We start from the raw sequence: 15,235 nt of genomic DNA, 5'->3' as shown, positions 1-15,235 counted from the left end.
AAGCAAAAGGTGTAAGACGAAACAGCACTCCATGTCACGGAGAGAGGAGTAAAGAAACCATTTGCAGCTGAGGAATTTTAGAAAGTAAAGATGTAGGTTAGAGAGAAAAAAGATTAGCAGAAAATGAAGAGAAGGCAATAACAGACCCTCACTTTCATGGAGGGACTGCTCGGGGGAGTACAGAGACACCTGCTCTGACTCAGTCCTGATGCGGTAGCTGGGCGACTGGGAGCTGTCAGTCACCCGAGACTTTGTGTCCCCTGAGGCGGAGGCATCTGGGAAGACACAGCAGAGCAGGGAGTCAGACGAAGGGGAAGAGCTTTGAGTCTGGAACAATAACAGAGTTTTAGCTTTGGATGGAAAGATTATAACAGCCATTAAAGCAGTCAAGATTTGTTGGAGTTGAGAGGAAACAATAACACAATTTATGCAACATTAGTTTCATGCTTGTGTACAGTTGGTGTCATTAAATTTTACTGCCAGACTAATTTGGGATGGTAAAATTGGGTAGCAAGTCAGTTCAACTGTGTATACAGCCATGCTCCGAATAGTTTCACTGCTTTTAACATTTCCCCGCACCCACCCTCTCTGTGCATGTCAACTACCAGCGAGGCAAACAGGAACTGGAATTAGCCCTCTAATGTCGCTGTGCACAATGTTTCTCCATAATCACAATCTAGTTAAGCGTGACCGGTGTCAATGGGTTACTCTGCAATCACTAGAACAATGGACAGCAAGCGGAGGGGAACAGGGAGGCAAACATTGGCAGCCGGGCTCTGTCAAATCCTGCCCAGTTAACTGGTGTGAGAGTGAAAGTCGAACCCCGTGAAGAAGGCGCCTTGTTGCCCAAGCTGACCTGTTGAATAAATCTATTGACACACAGGCCTAGTGTGTTTGGCAACCTGGCACTTTGCACTCCCACCTCTGACGATGTCAGGGTGTTTGTCCCTTTACAGATGGGACTGGAGCGGGTCTCGAGTCAGACTGTCAGAATACACATTGTAAAAGGCCTGTTGTGCCGGTACAGTGACTACAGCAAGTCCTGTCTGTATCAAACATCCTCACGATTTGCCGAATGTATCACGCTCAACAGTGCTATTTGTGATTCAATGCATAACCCTGTTTGAAATAACAGCCTCATAAATTTAAAGTTTCAGTTTCTGTTTAGTCTTGAAGTATCACTTGCTCACTTGCTGTCTCTTTCTTTGTCTCTCTCATTTGTATTTTTAACAGAATGACAAAAGATTTATGTGGGACCTTTTAATTATTACAAAAACAATAATGGGAAATCATGACAACAGTGTTGATATTTCCATTTTATTTCATTTTTAATTTTGTATACATATAGTTGGGACTAAATTCAGGAGGGAAATGACAAAGCTAATATTTTTTAAATGTGAATGATCTTCTGAATTTATGCATGTAATGTATTTGTAATTTAGCCCATAAAACCAGAGCATTACAGGAAGACTTAATTAGACTTTTCTAAGTTGACAGAATCAGATGACATTCGATCAGGGAAACAATGTAAGTGTATGAAAACAGCCTAGTTAAGAAATGTAGGCTACATTAGTCATCAGTATAACTACGCTGTCACAAAGCCTCACTCATGTCAATGCCAAACCTGCTGTGCTGCCGTTGCATTTGAACTGCGTTTTGTTCATGCTAGAGCTGCCGTGTGAATGTAGTCCAAACCTTACTGCCACGACAGATCAATAGGCCTACAGACAAATAACTACAGGACACTGTACAAAATATTATAGGAAACCATCTGAAAAGCACACGGCACCTGGGTGCAGTGGACGGACCAGTCTCATTCTTTTCGTTGTACTTACACCCCCCTCACGCAGAGAGAAAGCTCATAAAAAGATCACATGTGACATAATTAAAATTTTAATCTGGGTGATGAAAGAGACTATTTACAGTGCAACGAGACGCTTCTATAAGATCAAATTTATATGTCCTTTAAACGCAAGTAATGACATTTCTGAACAAGTCTTTTGTCTCCTTCCATCCTGGCAGTGACTCCGTGTCTGGCACACAGCGTGTCGTTTCAGACCACAGGGTTTTTATACTGAGCCTTGACCCTGTTTGATAAATGAGATGCCAAAAAGCCGGAACAGTGGAGAACAGGAAGAGAGGGAGACAGCAAGACAGAGAGGGACAGAAGCCCCTTTTTCTTCACACATTGAAGATGAAACATTACTGGCTTTGAATATCCATGCTTGGCAGGGGCTTTTGGCGTCCACAGCTAGGTCTCTTATATGTAATAATTTAATGTTGTCAGAGTTGTTGAACAGAGTTATCTGTTCTCAAACAGGTCACCTCTGTGATGAATTTTAAAACTTATTTTGCACTTGCTCTTGCTTTGGTAACCCTGGCTGTCTAAGCACCCTGCGGCCCTAATACACTATCTCGTCTATTATTAATATATTGGAACTAGAGTACCGCTGCCTTGTTTGCTAAGTCCAGCAGCACCCACGCAGATTTATCTATGTCTAATAAGAGTTTTATTCCCATTTCCCTCATGTGCTATTTTGTAGTTACCTTGCGGGGCAGCTGAATTCACGAGATCACACAAGATCACACAAGATCACCTGAGCCAGTGTGAAGCCATTTTGCCAGGCTTCAAGTTATGCGCTTGTGGCTGAACTGCAGTCATTTGGACCAATCAGCATTCTCTGAGAGCTACTGGCAGCTATGGGTGTGGTTTAGGTGTGTTTGTTGAAATGCAGCAATGGCAGCTGTGAAAGTGGTTAGCGTAGATGCTGCTATAATGACTTTTATCAGAACTGGAGAGTATTTCTTGAGAGAGGAGCAAAGAACAGCACTGACGGCTTCTCTATGGGAAAGATGTTTTCACTCCTCTCCTGACTGGCTTCAGCAAGAATTTTGCTCTCCTACTACATCACATGGTTTGTTGATCTGATTGATTGAAGTTAGCCCCTGACAGGTGGTGACAGACAGATGGTTCATCCAATTACCTGCCAAGCATTTTTTTGACACTGCCTGGCCTTTTCTAAACTATGGATGGTTCCTTTTGTAGGTGTTTTATAGGATTTAATGAGTAACTTTTAGGTTGCCGCCCTCAGTTAATTAATGTGTTGGAAAATGATGTGGATTTCGAAAAAGATATCACATAATGGAGAGTGCTAATTTTGAGACAGGTGAGGTTGAAATTACATATTCATAAGGATATAAATGACCATAGCCTTATAGTTTGAAGTCTGTTAAGCATGCAAGAGGCTGGAACCAGAGGGATTAAGGAGAAATAATTGTCATCAATGAGAAATTGAGCCGCGTTGTCAGGAGAACCAGTGGAGAGCAGTGGAGGCAGGTGTCTTGGTGAGTGACTGATGAGAGCAACTGAAACCTATCTCTGTGATGTTTCACTTCACAATGTGGTAACGTTTACAATCATATATCATGCCATATCAAACTTAGTATTGAATGGCTATTCTTTCTTTGAATGTCTGCTATTAGGGCTTATAAAAAACATGTAAATGGTGTATTAACTTTTCAAAGCATAATTTGCATGAAACCTTAAGTGCAAATTCAGTCAGAAATTCAACCTACAAATTGCTTTTTAAAAACGATAAAGAATCAGCTGACTCATGTCATGCATATCCTGAGTCTGCATATCGCAGTGGTTTTTATCAAAAATGACATGGGGTCATGGCTTTTGACACGTTAAACTGTCATGTCTGAAGAAGAAAAAGCAGCTAAACAGAAAGAGACAGGGGACAGAAACAGAAACAGAGAGAAAGATTTCATTCTTTGCGTATTTGTCTTCTACTCTCAGTGGACATGAGGTGTGACTGCATTGACATTTCCTGGGGCTAAAAGGCTTGTTTCCACAGTAACACTTCTATCCTAAACTCTCAGACAGTGGAGACATACAGTGGCTCACGGGGCCTCACAGACAAGCATGGCCTATTATGCTCTGTGCCACACATCTAGACCTTAATTCATTCAGATTGGAAAAAGTACATTACCACATCTGACTATCATTTGTCATCTAAGGTACAATGAGAAATCAATTTGAAGCAAAACAGTGATTGTGATTAGTCCCCGGCTCTGTTCCAACACTAATGAAATGCATTCAGCAAGGAAATGGGGAGTGGGCAACAAATGAGAAAAGCGTGTAGTATTAATATTCCCAGCGCATGTGTACAACTATAACCTCCCATGGGCTCTTCTGACGGGATCGACAATAAAAGATTAATGACCATTGCAGAAATTCACTAAGTTCCACTACGCAATTAATAAGCCATGAAATACATTAGTATATTCAATTCATTATCTGTTCTCTGCTGAAGATCCTTCCAAGGATGTGGACTAAACAAACACAGACCAAAGGGGTCTGAGAGAGATCCTTCCGCTCCCTGTCACTGATGGTGTTGTGTGTGAGTGGGCAGAAATAGCTCAGTAAATATTAAAACAAGCACACGCCTTAGGCTGTCCATTACTGTGAGCTTGGTTGGAAAGGCTCATGTTTGCAATGATTATTGTGGAAATGTAAAACACGTCTGCACGGACACACGCACACACTGCAGACAATATTATACAATAATTCAAAAGCACTTAGCTGAACAGTTAGGCCTTACTTATGTTACATGTCACTGTTTTATCTCCATAATACTGAACAGAGCTGTCTCATCCACTGTCAATTAGAGTGGACCTCACAAGGTAAAACCAAAACATGGAAGCACATGGTATTTATGGTGGTTACTGACCACTAACTTTAGGTCTTAATCTGCATCAAACATGAACGGAAACTAAATATGAATACTTTGAGAATGTAAGCCAGCGTCATATACAAGACACAGAGAAACAGGCTGCTTCCACCATGTAGTGAGTAAATACGTCCGTGTATTTTGTGACCCAGAGAAAGTAGGTGGCCTTGTGACCCATTACCTTAGAGTAAAACTTAATGGAGTGAGCAGTAATTTGCTGTTCCAAGTTAATAGTTTGACAAATACTGCAGCAAGCATAATTCTGTGGTTGCTTCAGGTCTGGGTGCAGGGTGAGGCGGGGGTTACGTTTGCCTCAATACTCCTACCAATGACATGAAAGGTGTTCTGAATGCATGTACACAGGGTAAACATGAAAAAAAAAAGGAAGAGGGAGAGCTATCCAATCATTTTAGTGTTTGAGTTGACATACCTGCAGTCCTCCAAGGCAGGGACTTCTCAGACGAGCTGTACGAGGCGAAAAGAGGAGATGAAGAAAATGAATACATGCAGTACAAGGCAGAAACACCACAGTGAAATACACGAGTGAAATCATCTGCAAGAGACATGTTGGGACTTCATATAGTTTTTCCTAGGGCCTTTCACAGCAGGGTCACTGATAGTAATCACTGTGTTTGAGATAAAACAGCTAGCGGGTCAGAGTGTATCGCCTAAGTGCAGATTTAATGTTTACAACTCACATATAAAGTCCATTGCTGTCATCTGTGTTTATCAAGGCCTAAAGGTGCCTTTGGTGACAGCTAGTATTTTGTTTGAGGACCCATCAAAAAACTATAAATGTAGGACTGGAAGCTGTTTTTCACCTGCAGCTTTAATAAACACGCCAAGCCAAAAAGCACAAAGGGCCAGGGGATGGAAGAAACCCTGATGGGAGCTGAAACTGAGCACAGACGAACGAGGCAAGCTACTATAGGAAATCAGAAGTGATCACACAGTACATTTGCACACACAAGTGTACAAGCACAGAGCGTCCTGACATCCTAACATAATCCTGACATGCATGCCAGTGTATAGTGCAGCAAAGAGAGAATCTCACAGGGATGCTCAGTCTCTAGAGAATAGTGCAGGCAGGATAATAATGGTCCAGCCACAGTGCGATGGTGGTTTGTGACTATTACTCAGCCACAACCGCTGAGGATACCAAGCGGCATAAACAGAAAGGATCTTGTGACAGCATGTGGTGATTGATGATGAATCGTCCTAGATCAGTGGATGAAGGATGACGCTTAATAGCGAGAGAAGGAGAGAGTCAGACCAAGCCGCCAGTAGACAATGGCACACATCCCGAAAAGATCCCAAATGAATTGTCAGAATCTGCATATTGTCACCAGCTTTTAATTGCCCTACTGCGCTCTTGATCTCATTTGGAAAATGTCTGGGGCCTCACAGTCGCTATGAAACGTGCCTGATGTTTTTGTCTGTGGTTTTCTGGTGGGCTACCCCACGTCACTGACTCCTCTTTTGTTGTACACATTGTTTTGAGCTGGGTTGCGAGAGAAACGTGAGATGTCTTCTGACAAATGATCATGTCACATTTGGCCTGAGTTATCAAACCCCGACAGCAGGAAGGCTCCAAGGCAACATTTTTAGCTGGAGTTTTACTGGTTAAGAAGTATCCAATCCCACCAAACAGAGGAGCAAGCTGTGGGAAGAACTGCTTTTCCTGCCATTTTTCTGCTTTGAAAACTATATTGCTGGATTTATAGCTGATGAAAGGGGTTAAAGGGAGTTCTGCCATTCATTTCAGTGGTGTAGGTTATGATTGAGAGTCGAGCTTCTGATGTCACCAACTGACATCGACACTGCAATGCTAGATACTTGGATTGTGCATAATCAGGGGTGGTCATACCTATATTGTATTTCCCAAAGTAGCTCGGTTTGAATCCATTCATTTACTGTGTGATACAAAGTGACTATGCACATTCTTACAACAGGAGCCATACCCAGGTAACTTAATGTTATTTTGCCACGTCTCATTCCTGAAAACTACTGCTGCACAATGTGTTTATGTTCATTCAGTCATAGAGAGCAGCAATCTTGGTGCACAGGTCTGCAGTGTAATGGTTTCGCTTGATGTGTGTTACTGAAAAGGAGATTACTGAGAGTTTCTTTTCAACTTCCTTAATGATATTTTCACTCTGAACAATCTCGTACAGCATCAGAAACAGAAGAGAACACAAGCAACTTATGTTGACCAATCACAGTTCCTGTTGTCTCCATGTTGTACCTCACTCGCTGTGGTTATAGGTGTAGTTATATTTTTCAGGAGGCACACGTCAGCTGAAGTGTAGCCTGTGCAGTTAACCGCTAAAAGCACGGCATGACCCTTTACCACAAAAGTAAATTCAGCTCATGATCAATGCTAGTAGATCATGATCAAGAAAACACTTGAATCTTTAGCAGAAAACACTCTTTTTAACCTTGTTAAATCCTACCTCAGGATGGTTATAAAAATGCAAATTCAACCATAAACAGAAAACTGAAACTAAATTATAACCAGTCATTACTAGAAGAGGTTTGTACTGTAAATATACCCTGAAAGCTTAACAAAACTAAAGTGGAACTGCAAAGAGATCCTGACATTACTTAGAGTCAAGCCTTCAGCAGAAAGGAAAATGCAGAACAGTCACGCAAGCCGTCTTAATAGCCACCTAATAAACTCACCATAGGTATGTACCTATGAAAATACGTCCTGACCAAAGGGAAAGGAAAGCTGTCCCCTTTCTCAAAGCCATTTTTCCAAGACTGGTTTTAACGACAGGCAGAGGCCAAACAGGAGACCTCGGAGCAATGTTCCCACCCTTCTCTTATTAATATCCTCTATTTGCTGGTCATTATTATCAAGCGCCTGATGTTGCAACTGCTGCTATTTCTCCATCTAAGGTGACACTCAATGAGCTTTAAGAAGCATGGCTCTCAGAATTTTAATGAGAACGCAGGCAATTAAAAAGAGGAAGTTGGGTGAGTTGTGCTCCACTGAACCATGGCAGATGAAGTAGAAGAACGGCTACCATAATGACGATGCACCATGCGTACTGCATGCCGACCGGCTGGCTGGGTGAAGGCAGCGTAAAATGATTGTAAAACTGCCGATGCTGATAAACAGCAGGCCTAACCCTGACAGGACACTTTATTTCCCATCAAACCCTTTGGCTGAGTGGAGGTCGCATCTTTTAGGGTTTTTTGCCAGAGGTCAGGTTTGATGACCACCCCCCGTGTGCTTGTAGAAGAGAAGGGAGTGGTCAGCTCTGGAGGTGTCATGAAATGTAATGACTCCCATCAGAATCTTTAAGTGTGCTGTCGCCTCTGCTGCCGTCCTGCTGAGCTATTGAGCCAAGCAGTGTGACCCCAATGGTTAAAGCTAATTTCCATTCACACACAAATGTTTAGTGACAGCCATTTTACTTGTCCTTCTCTGGCTTGAAAGAAAGGTGTGAAAATGGTGTTACATGTTTTCTTTATGCAGTCCCTGGGGAGTAGGGGATGGCTACTGGTCCCCCAGTGTGACAAGCGGCTGCGTTTACATGTAGTTGATTTCTGAAACATGCACATAGGAAACTTGGATCATTATTAGAAATGGGAAAAAAAAGAAACCTGGATAGCTTAGTCACATTTCTGCTGGTGAGACCTGATTTTATACCCATTATTTCTGATAGGTCTTGTGTCCAATTGCATGCAAAAGACACGTGACTTGGAAAGTACCGGTATCTCTATGGCTATGGTGAGGTAAGGTCAAAGGAAAGTACTTCACTGCTGTTTAGGGCTGTATCCAAAATAATTAGATCCAAACTCGAAATTTAACTGAAGAGGAAAAAGTATTGATTTTTCTGCTACAACTAAAAGCTTAAGTAAAATAAATCAGGATGCACAGCTAGGCAGCGGGTCATTTAGTCAATTTAAATACAAGGGCAGAGTGAAAACGGTCTAAGTCAGACCAAATGTTCAAAATCAACCGCAGCCTCGTATCACTTTACGGGTAATCATGTCCCCTTGTGACTGAACAGTCCCAGGAACTAAACCCTGGAATTAAATCAGGAACTGCTAATCCATTTTGCAAATCCCTGCTTGCGTTCTCTTCACATCTGAAGAGTTGTGAAGATCAGGCGAGTAACAGACTTAAAACAACTTTAAGTGAGATGCATTTTAAACATACACACCAATAACCACCAATGCACCAGTCACACAACAGACATGCAGGGGTGGAGAGGGATCCTGCAAACACCAGTCGATGATGCAGCAGAGGAGTGTTTAAAGGTGATTGACTTTTGCTTAACAAATAACATTTATTATGGCGTCCACAAAAATAGCCAGAGATTTTCACCCTTATTACTGATATTAGTAGCAACTAGTGCTTGAGAAAAAAAAAAAAAAAAAAGCTATACAGAGGTTAAAAAAGAGGCTTGTGACTGAGCTCTGAACAACACTTTCCATTCAGATAATTCCTAGGTTAATAGAAAGTGCAGTCCTGTGCCTGAAACAGGGACTTTTTGGCAGGGAGGCAGCTAAATTTAGGCCTTTCGGTCAAAAGCGAAGCAGCCTGAGTTCCATCACATTTCTTCAAAGGTTTTTTAAGTTGAATAGTAGCATTTTACAGCATACCGATTCGGGATGTGTGCCCCTTTTAGAGCAACACCACGAGCCAGAACAGCCACATCTATTGTGGACATAAGAGTTTCTCGTTTTAACAAAATACAGCTCTTACTCACCAGTTAAGTAAATTTACAAAACAGAGAGGAATAGATAGACAGGCAAGGTTTCTCACTGAAAATATGTATTCATTCTGAAAAGAACTTATAATGCAGGGATATAAGAAATAAAAGCCGGTCTCTATTAGATACAGATATAAATATATATACAAAGGTCCCCGTCCCTGTCCCTGAGAAATTAAATACAATATAGACCTACTTTAGGCTGTGTATGGCTGTATTATGCAGAAATAAGCTTAAAAAAGGGAAAAAATAAATAAAGGGTGACATTCAATGCTGGTCATTCACTCAATATCAAGAGACTGATGCTGCCAAGCCTCTCAGCTGCCAACGACGGGCCGGTGAATAAGACAATACTGATTTTCACTGTGACTGGTAAAAAAAAAAAGAGAGGTTCATATTTTTAGACAGTCATTAGATTACGCATAAAAAGATTGCTTGGTCCTCTAGCTTTGATTCTAAAATTAATCTTGATGCCACTTAGTATGTTAAACGTAAATGCGTGTGTGAGTGGCTGCAGCACAAACACAGGAAAGCAAGTGTGTCACTTATATCTCTAAATCTGATCGCTGGCGTGGTTGGATACATTAAAACTGAGGTCTAAAATACAGTACTTCTTAAAGAGGAAATGAAAGCAAAGAGCCTGACTGTGAATATTTTCAGAGAGCTGTTGTCCAGACCTTTTTGGCAGCACTTGAAGCTGCACCATACCTGCGCCTCTCTAAAAAGGGAGAAAGGGGAAATGGACGCTCTTACTCTTGAGTACTGCAATTTGCTGGTAGTTGGTGGGTGCCCTTTTGGCAGCTATGCAGGCTGGAGTGCAAGAATGCATCGTGTAAGAGCATCACAAAGCCAGAAGAGACCACAGAGAGCCATTACAGCCTCTGCTGAACCAGCAAGCGGCGACCAAGTGTCATGTATCCGGATATATCCCAATTGTATCATGATCCATTTGAGAACAAATGCAGCTCAAACCTGGTATCAGAATGCTTACTGCAGTTTGGGTGATGGTCAAGCCTCCAGCATGTCAGCAGAGTAATCGACACCTTTCACAGTACTGCTCATCTAGTTCGAAAGAGTGTCAATAATCGCGCACTGTGAGGGGATGTTGGGGAAAAAGATGGCGGTTAACTACCAAACTGCAAATGACTTACTGTTCAATTTGAAGTCTCAACATTATATCCTTTTGTCAAAAATAGAGGTCTTCCCAAAAAGAGAACCCAAAAAGACCCAGAAACGTACTCCTTGGAACCAAACCAGATCCAACTATTGTTTGAAAGCTAGGACCTGGACCCAGACCCCTTTATCACTGATTTCACAGCTTATTACTATTGACAAGTAAACATTAATTTAGAAGTTGTCAAAACAAAACTCTGTGCCTTAGCTAATGTAACATGAGTAACCTTCTTCCATGTGCCTTGCCATGATGCATCATCCATCCTCCTCGAGAAAGCTTGTAAAATACATCCAGGTTTTCTCTTCTGCTCTCTCACTGACTGAAGCAACATGACTAATCAACTCATTATTTCAGCTTTAAAGTCCACTTGCTGTCATGATGATGTTGACCCAGACCTGGCTGACTGTATAAAATGTGGATCCGAACCCGTACGGATTCCCAATTAGGTCTCAGGCTCTGGTCTACCTGTGAAGACCTCTAATCAACAATCTTAAATTCAAACCATAAACTTTCCAACTACACATGAGATGACAAACACTTTTTGTTCAACGGCTGATTAATCATTAGTAAAATTCCCACATAATACAGCAGAATGCTGTGCCATCAAAACTGCTGGCCTCAAATAAGCAAAAGCAACAAAGAACCAGCATGTTCATTTTCCTGAAAAATCTGACCATTAAGCAATCTCTTAAATGTCACAGTCTATTAACCTCTATTGTAATTTCCCTTGCCACTTTAAGGAATTACATTCCTAACCAGACCTCAAAGACGGTCCTCATATTACTTGCTTAGCAAGTGCATGAATGTTACAACACACAAAGACATTTTTCAAACCACCTTTATATAACTTTCAATGTAAAACACAGACGAACATATCAAGGTTAGGTCTATCTCATATTTTTTAACCTTGACACTTTATTATTCTGCAGTACTTTATTAGCTGTTCAAACCATTTTGGAAAAATACCAGTACTGGTTTTTACAGCTGTTATTGGTCCATGCCACTAGCATTCCTGTATATTGCTGCATCTTGACGTCTTCTGCATCTTCCACAAATGACATTAAGGTAAACCATCAAAGCTGTCTAATAATATAAGACTAGTGTCAACCCATCTTCACAGTGGGTCTGTGAAGCCCGCTGGGAGATTGTACGCGGTATTGAGCTGTACAAATGAACCTGATATGTCTGCGCCACAGCAGACAGGACAGAATGTGCGGTCACTGAGGTGTGATGATCAGGCAGCCTAGTGCCGTAGCTGATGAAGTGGGAATGAGTTCCCAGAACAAACTCAGAAGCTCCATACTCCTTCCACACTGACGGCAGCGCTTCACTGAGCAAACAACACTCCACTATCATGCACATTCGCAGACGCATACACATGCTGTCACTGATAAACATAGGCTTAACACTTTGCCTACAAAGTCAGTTGTATATATTTTCATTTCAGCTTAAAACTTAAAAGCGACTTGAGTCTTTAGGCAGGAAAAAAATTCTGCACTGATGTGACTGTGTTTCTGATGAGCTTAGATAACAATGGAGCAATTCTATTTCAAAACAACAAACAGGATTTGCTATGTCTAGATTTACAGCCCAATCAGATTTCAGCACACTGGGTTGCTCCATCACTATGCCATAAGGTTACACTATGGAATATGGCCACTGCTGTGAAGGATGAAAAAGCCATGTGTTGGATTGTGGCTCTGTGTTTGTGTGTGTGTGTATCTTCTCATTACCTGCTGCTACCAGCGCCTGGTGACTCGGCCCCGAGTCTGCATCTTTCCAGCTGACTGGCCACAATCTGCCTCTCCACTTCCAGCTCCCTGGTTAGCCGCTCAAACTGGAGCTCCTGCAAATAAACACAGACAAAAAAAGGCATGGGCCTGAGGGTCAGGAGTACATTCTCATCAGAGAGAGCTTTACATACTTTTATTGACAGATATGACAAATTTGAAGTCAAGATGAGGCTGGCCGGCTGACAGTTTGCTCCAGTGTTGTGCTTCATCGTGGCATGGAGGTTAATAATGACACAAAACAGGAGCTTAAGGCACTGCAAACAAGCAAAATCCACGTTTGCTCACAAGTGGCTTTAAAAAATAGGCACCATGTACATTCCCACACAAACTTAGGGGGTACACACCGCACACAAGCTATACGGTACTGCCATTTTTCCAGCCCACACAGAGACAAGCACCACTTCAGTGGGTGATATTTAGCCTTGGTGGCACTGTTCCTATGGGAGTCGAGTAGAAATCAGCATTTGACTAATTATCTAGCCTGAGCGATGCTATTACTTGCACAGCTCTCTAGCTTCAAGGACTGCATCATGACACTTACAAGACACGCACAGGGTCTTTTGTACACAGAAAATGATTGCTGATGATAAAACAGGTCTGCGCACACACACACACACACACACACACACACACACACACACATATTTGCATACCTTAGGAATACCTTTTTACTCACCCACATCACTACCATGGCAGTATAAAGAGTATCTGCACTCCAGCACCAACACTTATGTTCTTGCAAAAAGGCCTCGCTCACCATAACTCTATGTACAGATGGCAGGACCGTCGCCTTGCTATCCTTAGTTGTCCCTTATAATGTCCATTATCATGGTCAATTACATTCAGAGCCAGCGGCATACACTCACAGCCCCACACACACACACACACACACACACACCCACCCACACACACACACACACACACACTGGCTCTCAGCTTCTTTTGTGACCTGTCTGAGGAAGTTTAGTCAGCCTGTGGCACTTAGACCAGCCTACTTTTCACACCTACTCTCAAATGTTCCCTGAGGGCGCATTGAAATTTCCCTTTATATTGTAGACATGTTCTGCCCACCCCTCCCCCAAACTATTGCTTGATATCCTCCACTGCTCCCCTCTCCTCCACCTCAGTTGTAGATACGTGAAGCTTGACTGCAGTGAGAGGGAGCATGCAGGAGGGAAAACTGCTAAGTCCTATTTCCTTAACATTCCGACTTTTTTTCATGCGGCGGGGATACCCGTGCAGTGCCACGAGCAACCCCCGATTATATCTTGTCCTGATGAATCTTAATTTATCCCGAAGAAAATGTTTGCACCTCAGATGCATGATATAGGTGGTGAAATGAACATATACACACGTCAACGATATAAGAAGAACAGCATGGTATGGAGACAGACTATTGTTCACCTTCGTCATGTGGTGGAGGTTGTTGTTAGTTTGCACAAAAGATAGTAAAACCCTGTGCCTCACAGGGGCTATATCCTCCGCTAACATTCTCCTTTTGCAATATTCAAACCCAATCCACTGACAAAATAGTGCAGAATATGTCCACATCTTGTTGTGTAAACCAGTTTTTACTGAACAATAGCGCAGCTTACAAAGCACCACAAATCTTCAGGACTGATAAAAAGAATGTCCTGTAGCTGTTTCTCAATAAAAGCTTCCTAGGGGTTCCAGGTGGAAAGCTTTTAATGCTAAGATGCAGCAAAAAATGTTTAGTTTGCATTAGCAGCATATTAACACAGCAAATACATCTCCAGTACTGCTGTGGTGATGCTGATATCAGTTTCAAAGTATGAAGAGGAAACACAGAAACTAAACTCCAAATCACAGAAATTCAGTTCCAAGCTTAAAAAAAATGGTGCCGTCTCTAATAATACCACAGTGACAGATAAATATGCCATGCCTTTGAAAATATTGGTGGAACCAAACAATTAAAGAAAAAATTGAACAACTTTTTCTGTAAATGTCATGTTTGATTACATATAACTTTACTCCTCCAATTTAATTGGCCTTTGAGCTGCTACTTGCCATGAGACAAACACTCAAGAAAGCAGTGTAAAACCCCTGGATACCAAAAAACTGAGCATATAAAATGTTCATTTTCAGATCATTAGCCCAGCATATGACAGCATTAAGAGGCATTCCTGATGCAAACACACACTCACAAGAGTGCAGATACACTTCAGGAGCAGGACAGAGATAGATTGGCCACAACACTGATTTACTTAGAAGAAGAAATGGGCCATCAATCCTCCGTGTGACACAAAACCCCCAGTGAGAGATTTAGACACATGAAAATTGCCAATTTCAACCTTTCATGCCAACCAATCATTCCGTTTTCCATTCTTACTTTTCTTGACTGATGTGACAAATATGACTCAGTATGAATAGTCAAAATATGAAAATCTGAAATGTATTTTGACACTATGTATGTGCAGAACGTCAAGGGGAGAAGGACATATTCAATTCATAGGCTGCATTTGACACAGCGTTCATTTTAAGAAACTGACTGTTATAAAAACCTTTCTTTTAGTTAATAAATCTGATCTGAACTCTTGGTCCAGCACACACTCAACCAAATCCTTCCAAAATCCACACGAAGCCTGAAGGTCACCGACAATACGGCCAGTTCTCTTGCTAAGCCCCAGGACTGAACCCTTCTAAGTGATAGACAATTTGGTCGTGCAAGTCGGAGGATCGTTCCCCTCCAGAGACAGTCAAAGGATTGAGCTATTATGACACCAATTCTGCACTCATGCAAAGATACCTGTATCTTGAATGAATATACGGGGCTTGAAATGGCTT

The 15,235-nt window shown here is 41.9% G+C and overlaps 1 protein-coding gene across 8 annotated transcripts in view; it reads right to left on the bottom strand.

Moving 5' to 3' along the window:
• The window catches only part of pkp4 (plakophilin 4), a 74,790-nt gene that overhangs the window by 30,647 nt on the left and 28,908 nt on the right, over window positions 1-15,235 (bottom strand). For 4 of the 8 annotated variants that reach the window (XM_076746940.1, XM_076746942.1, XM_076746945.1 and 1 more), the window contains 3 exons: window positions 12,371-12,483; window positions 5,167-5,201; window positions 153-275 (listed from right to left, as the gene is read on the bottom strand). In XM_076746940.1, coding sequence (XP_076603055.1) covers window positions 153-275; window positions 5,167-5,201; window positions 12,371-12,483 — 271 coding nt within the window. Of the gene's footprint in view, window positions 1-146; window positions 276-5,166; window positions 5,202-12,370; window positions 12,484-15,235 lie in introns of all 8 variants that reach the window. The other 4 variants (XM_076746939.1, XM_076746941.1, XM_076746946.1 and 1 more) reach the window with 1 other exon arrangement.

The sequence above is a fragment of the Chaetodon auriga genome, chromosome 13, assembly GCF_051107435.1.
Source record: "Chaetodon auriga isolate fChaAug3 chromosome 13, fChaAug3.hap1, whole genome shotgun sequence".
Taxonomy (NCBI): Eukaryota; Metazoa; Chordata; class Actinopteri; order Chaetodontiformes; family Chaetodontidae; genus Chaetodon; species Chaetodon auriga.
This window is presented reverse-complemented; position numbering and strand designations above follow the sequence as displayed.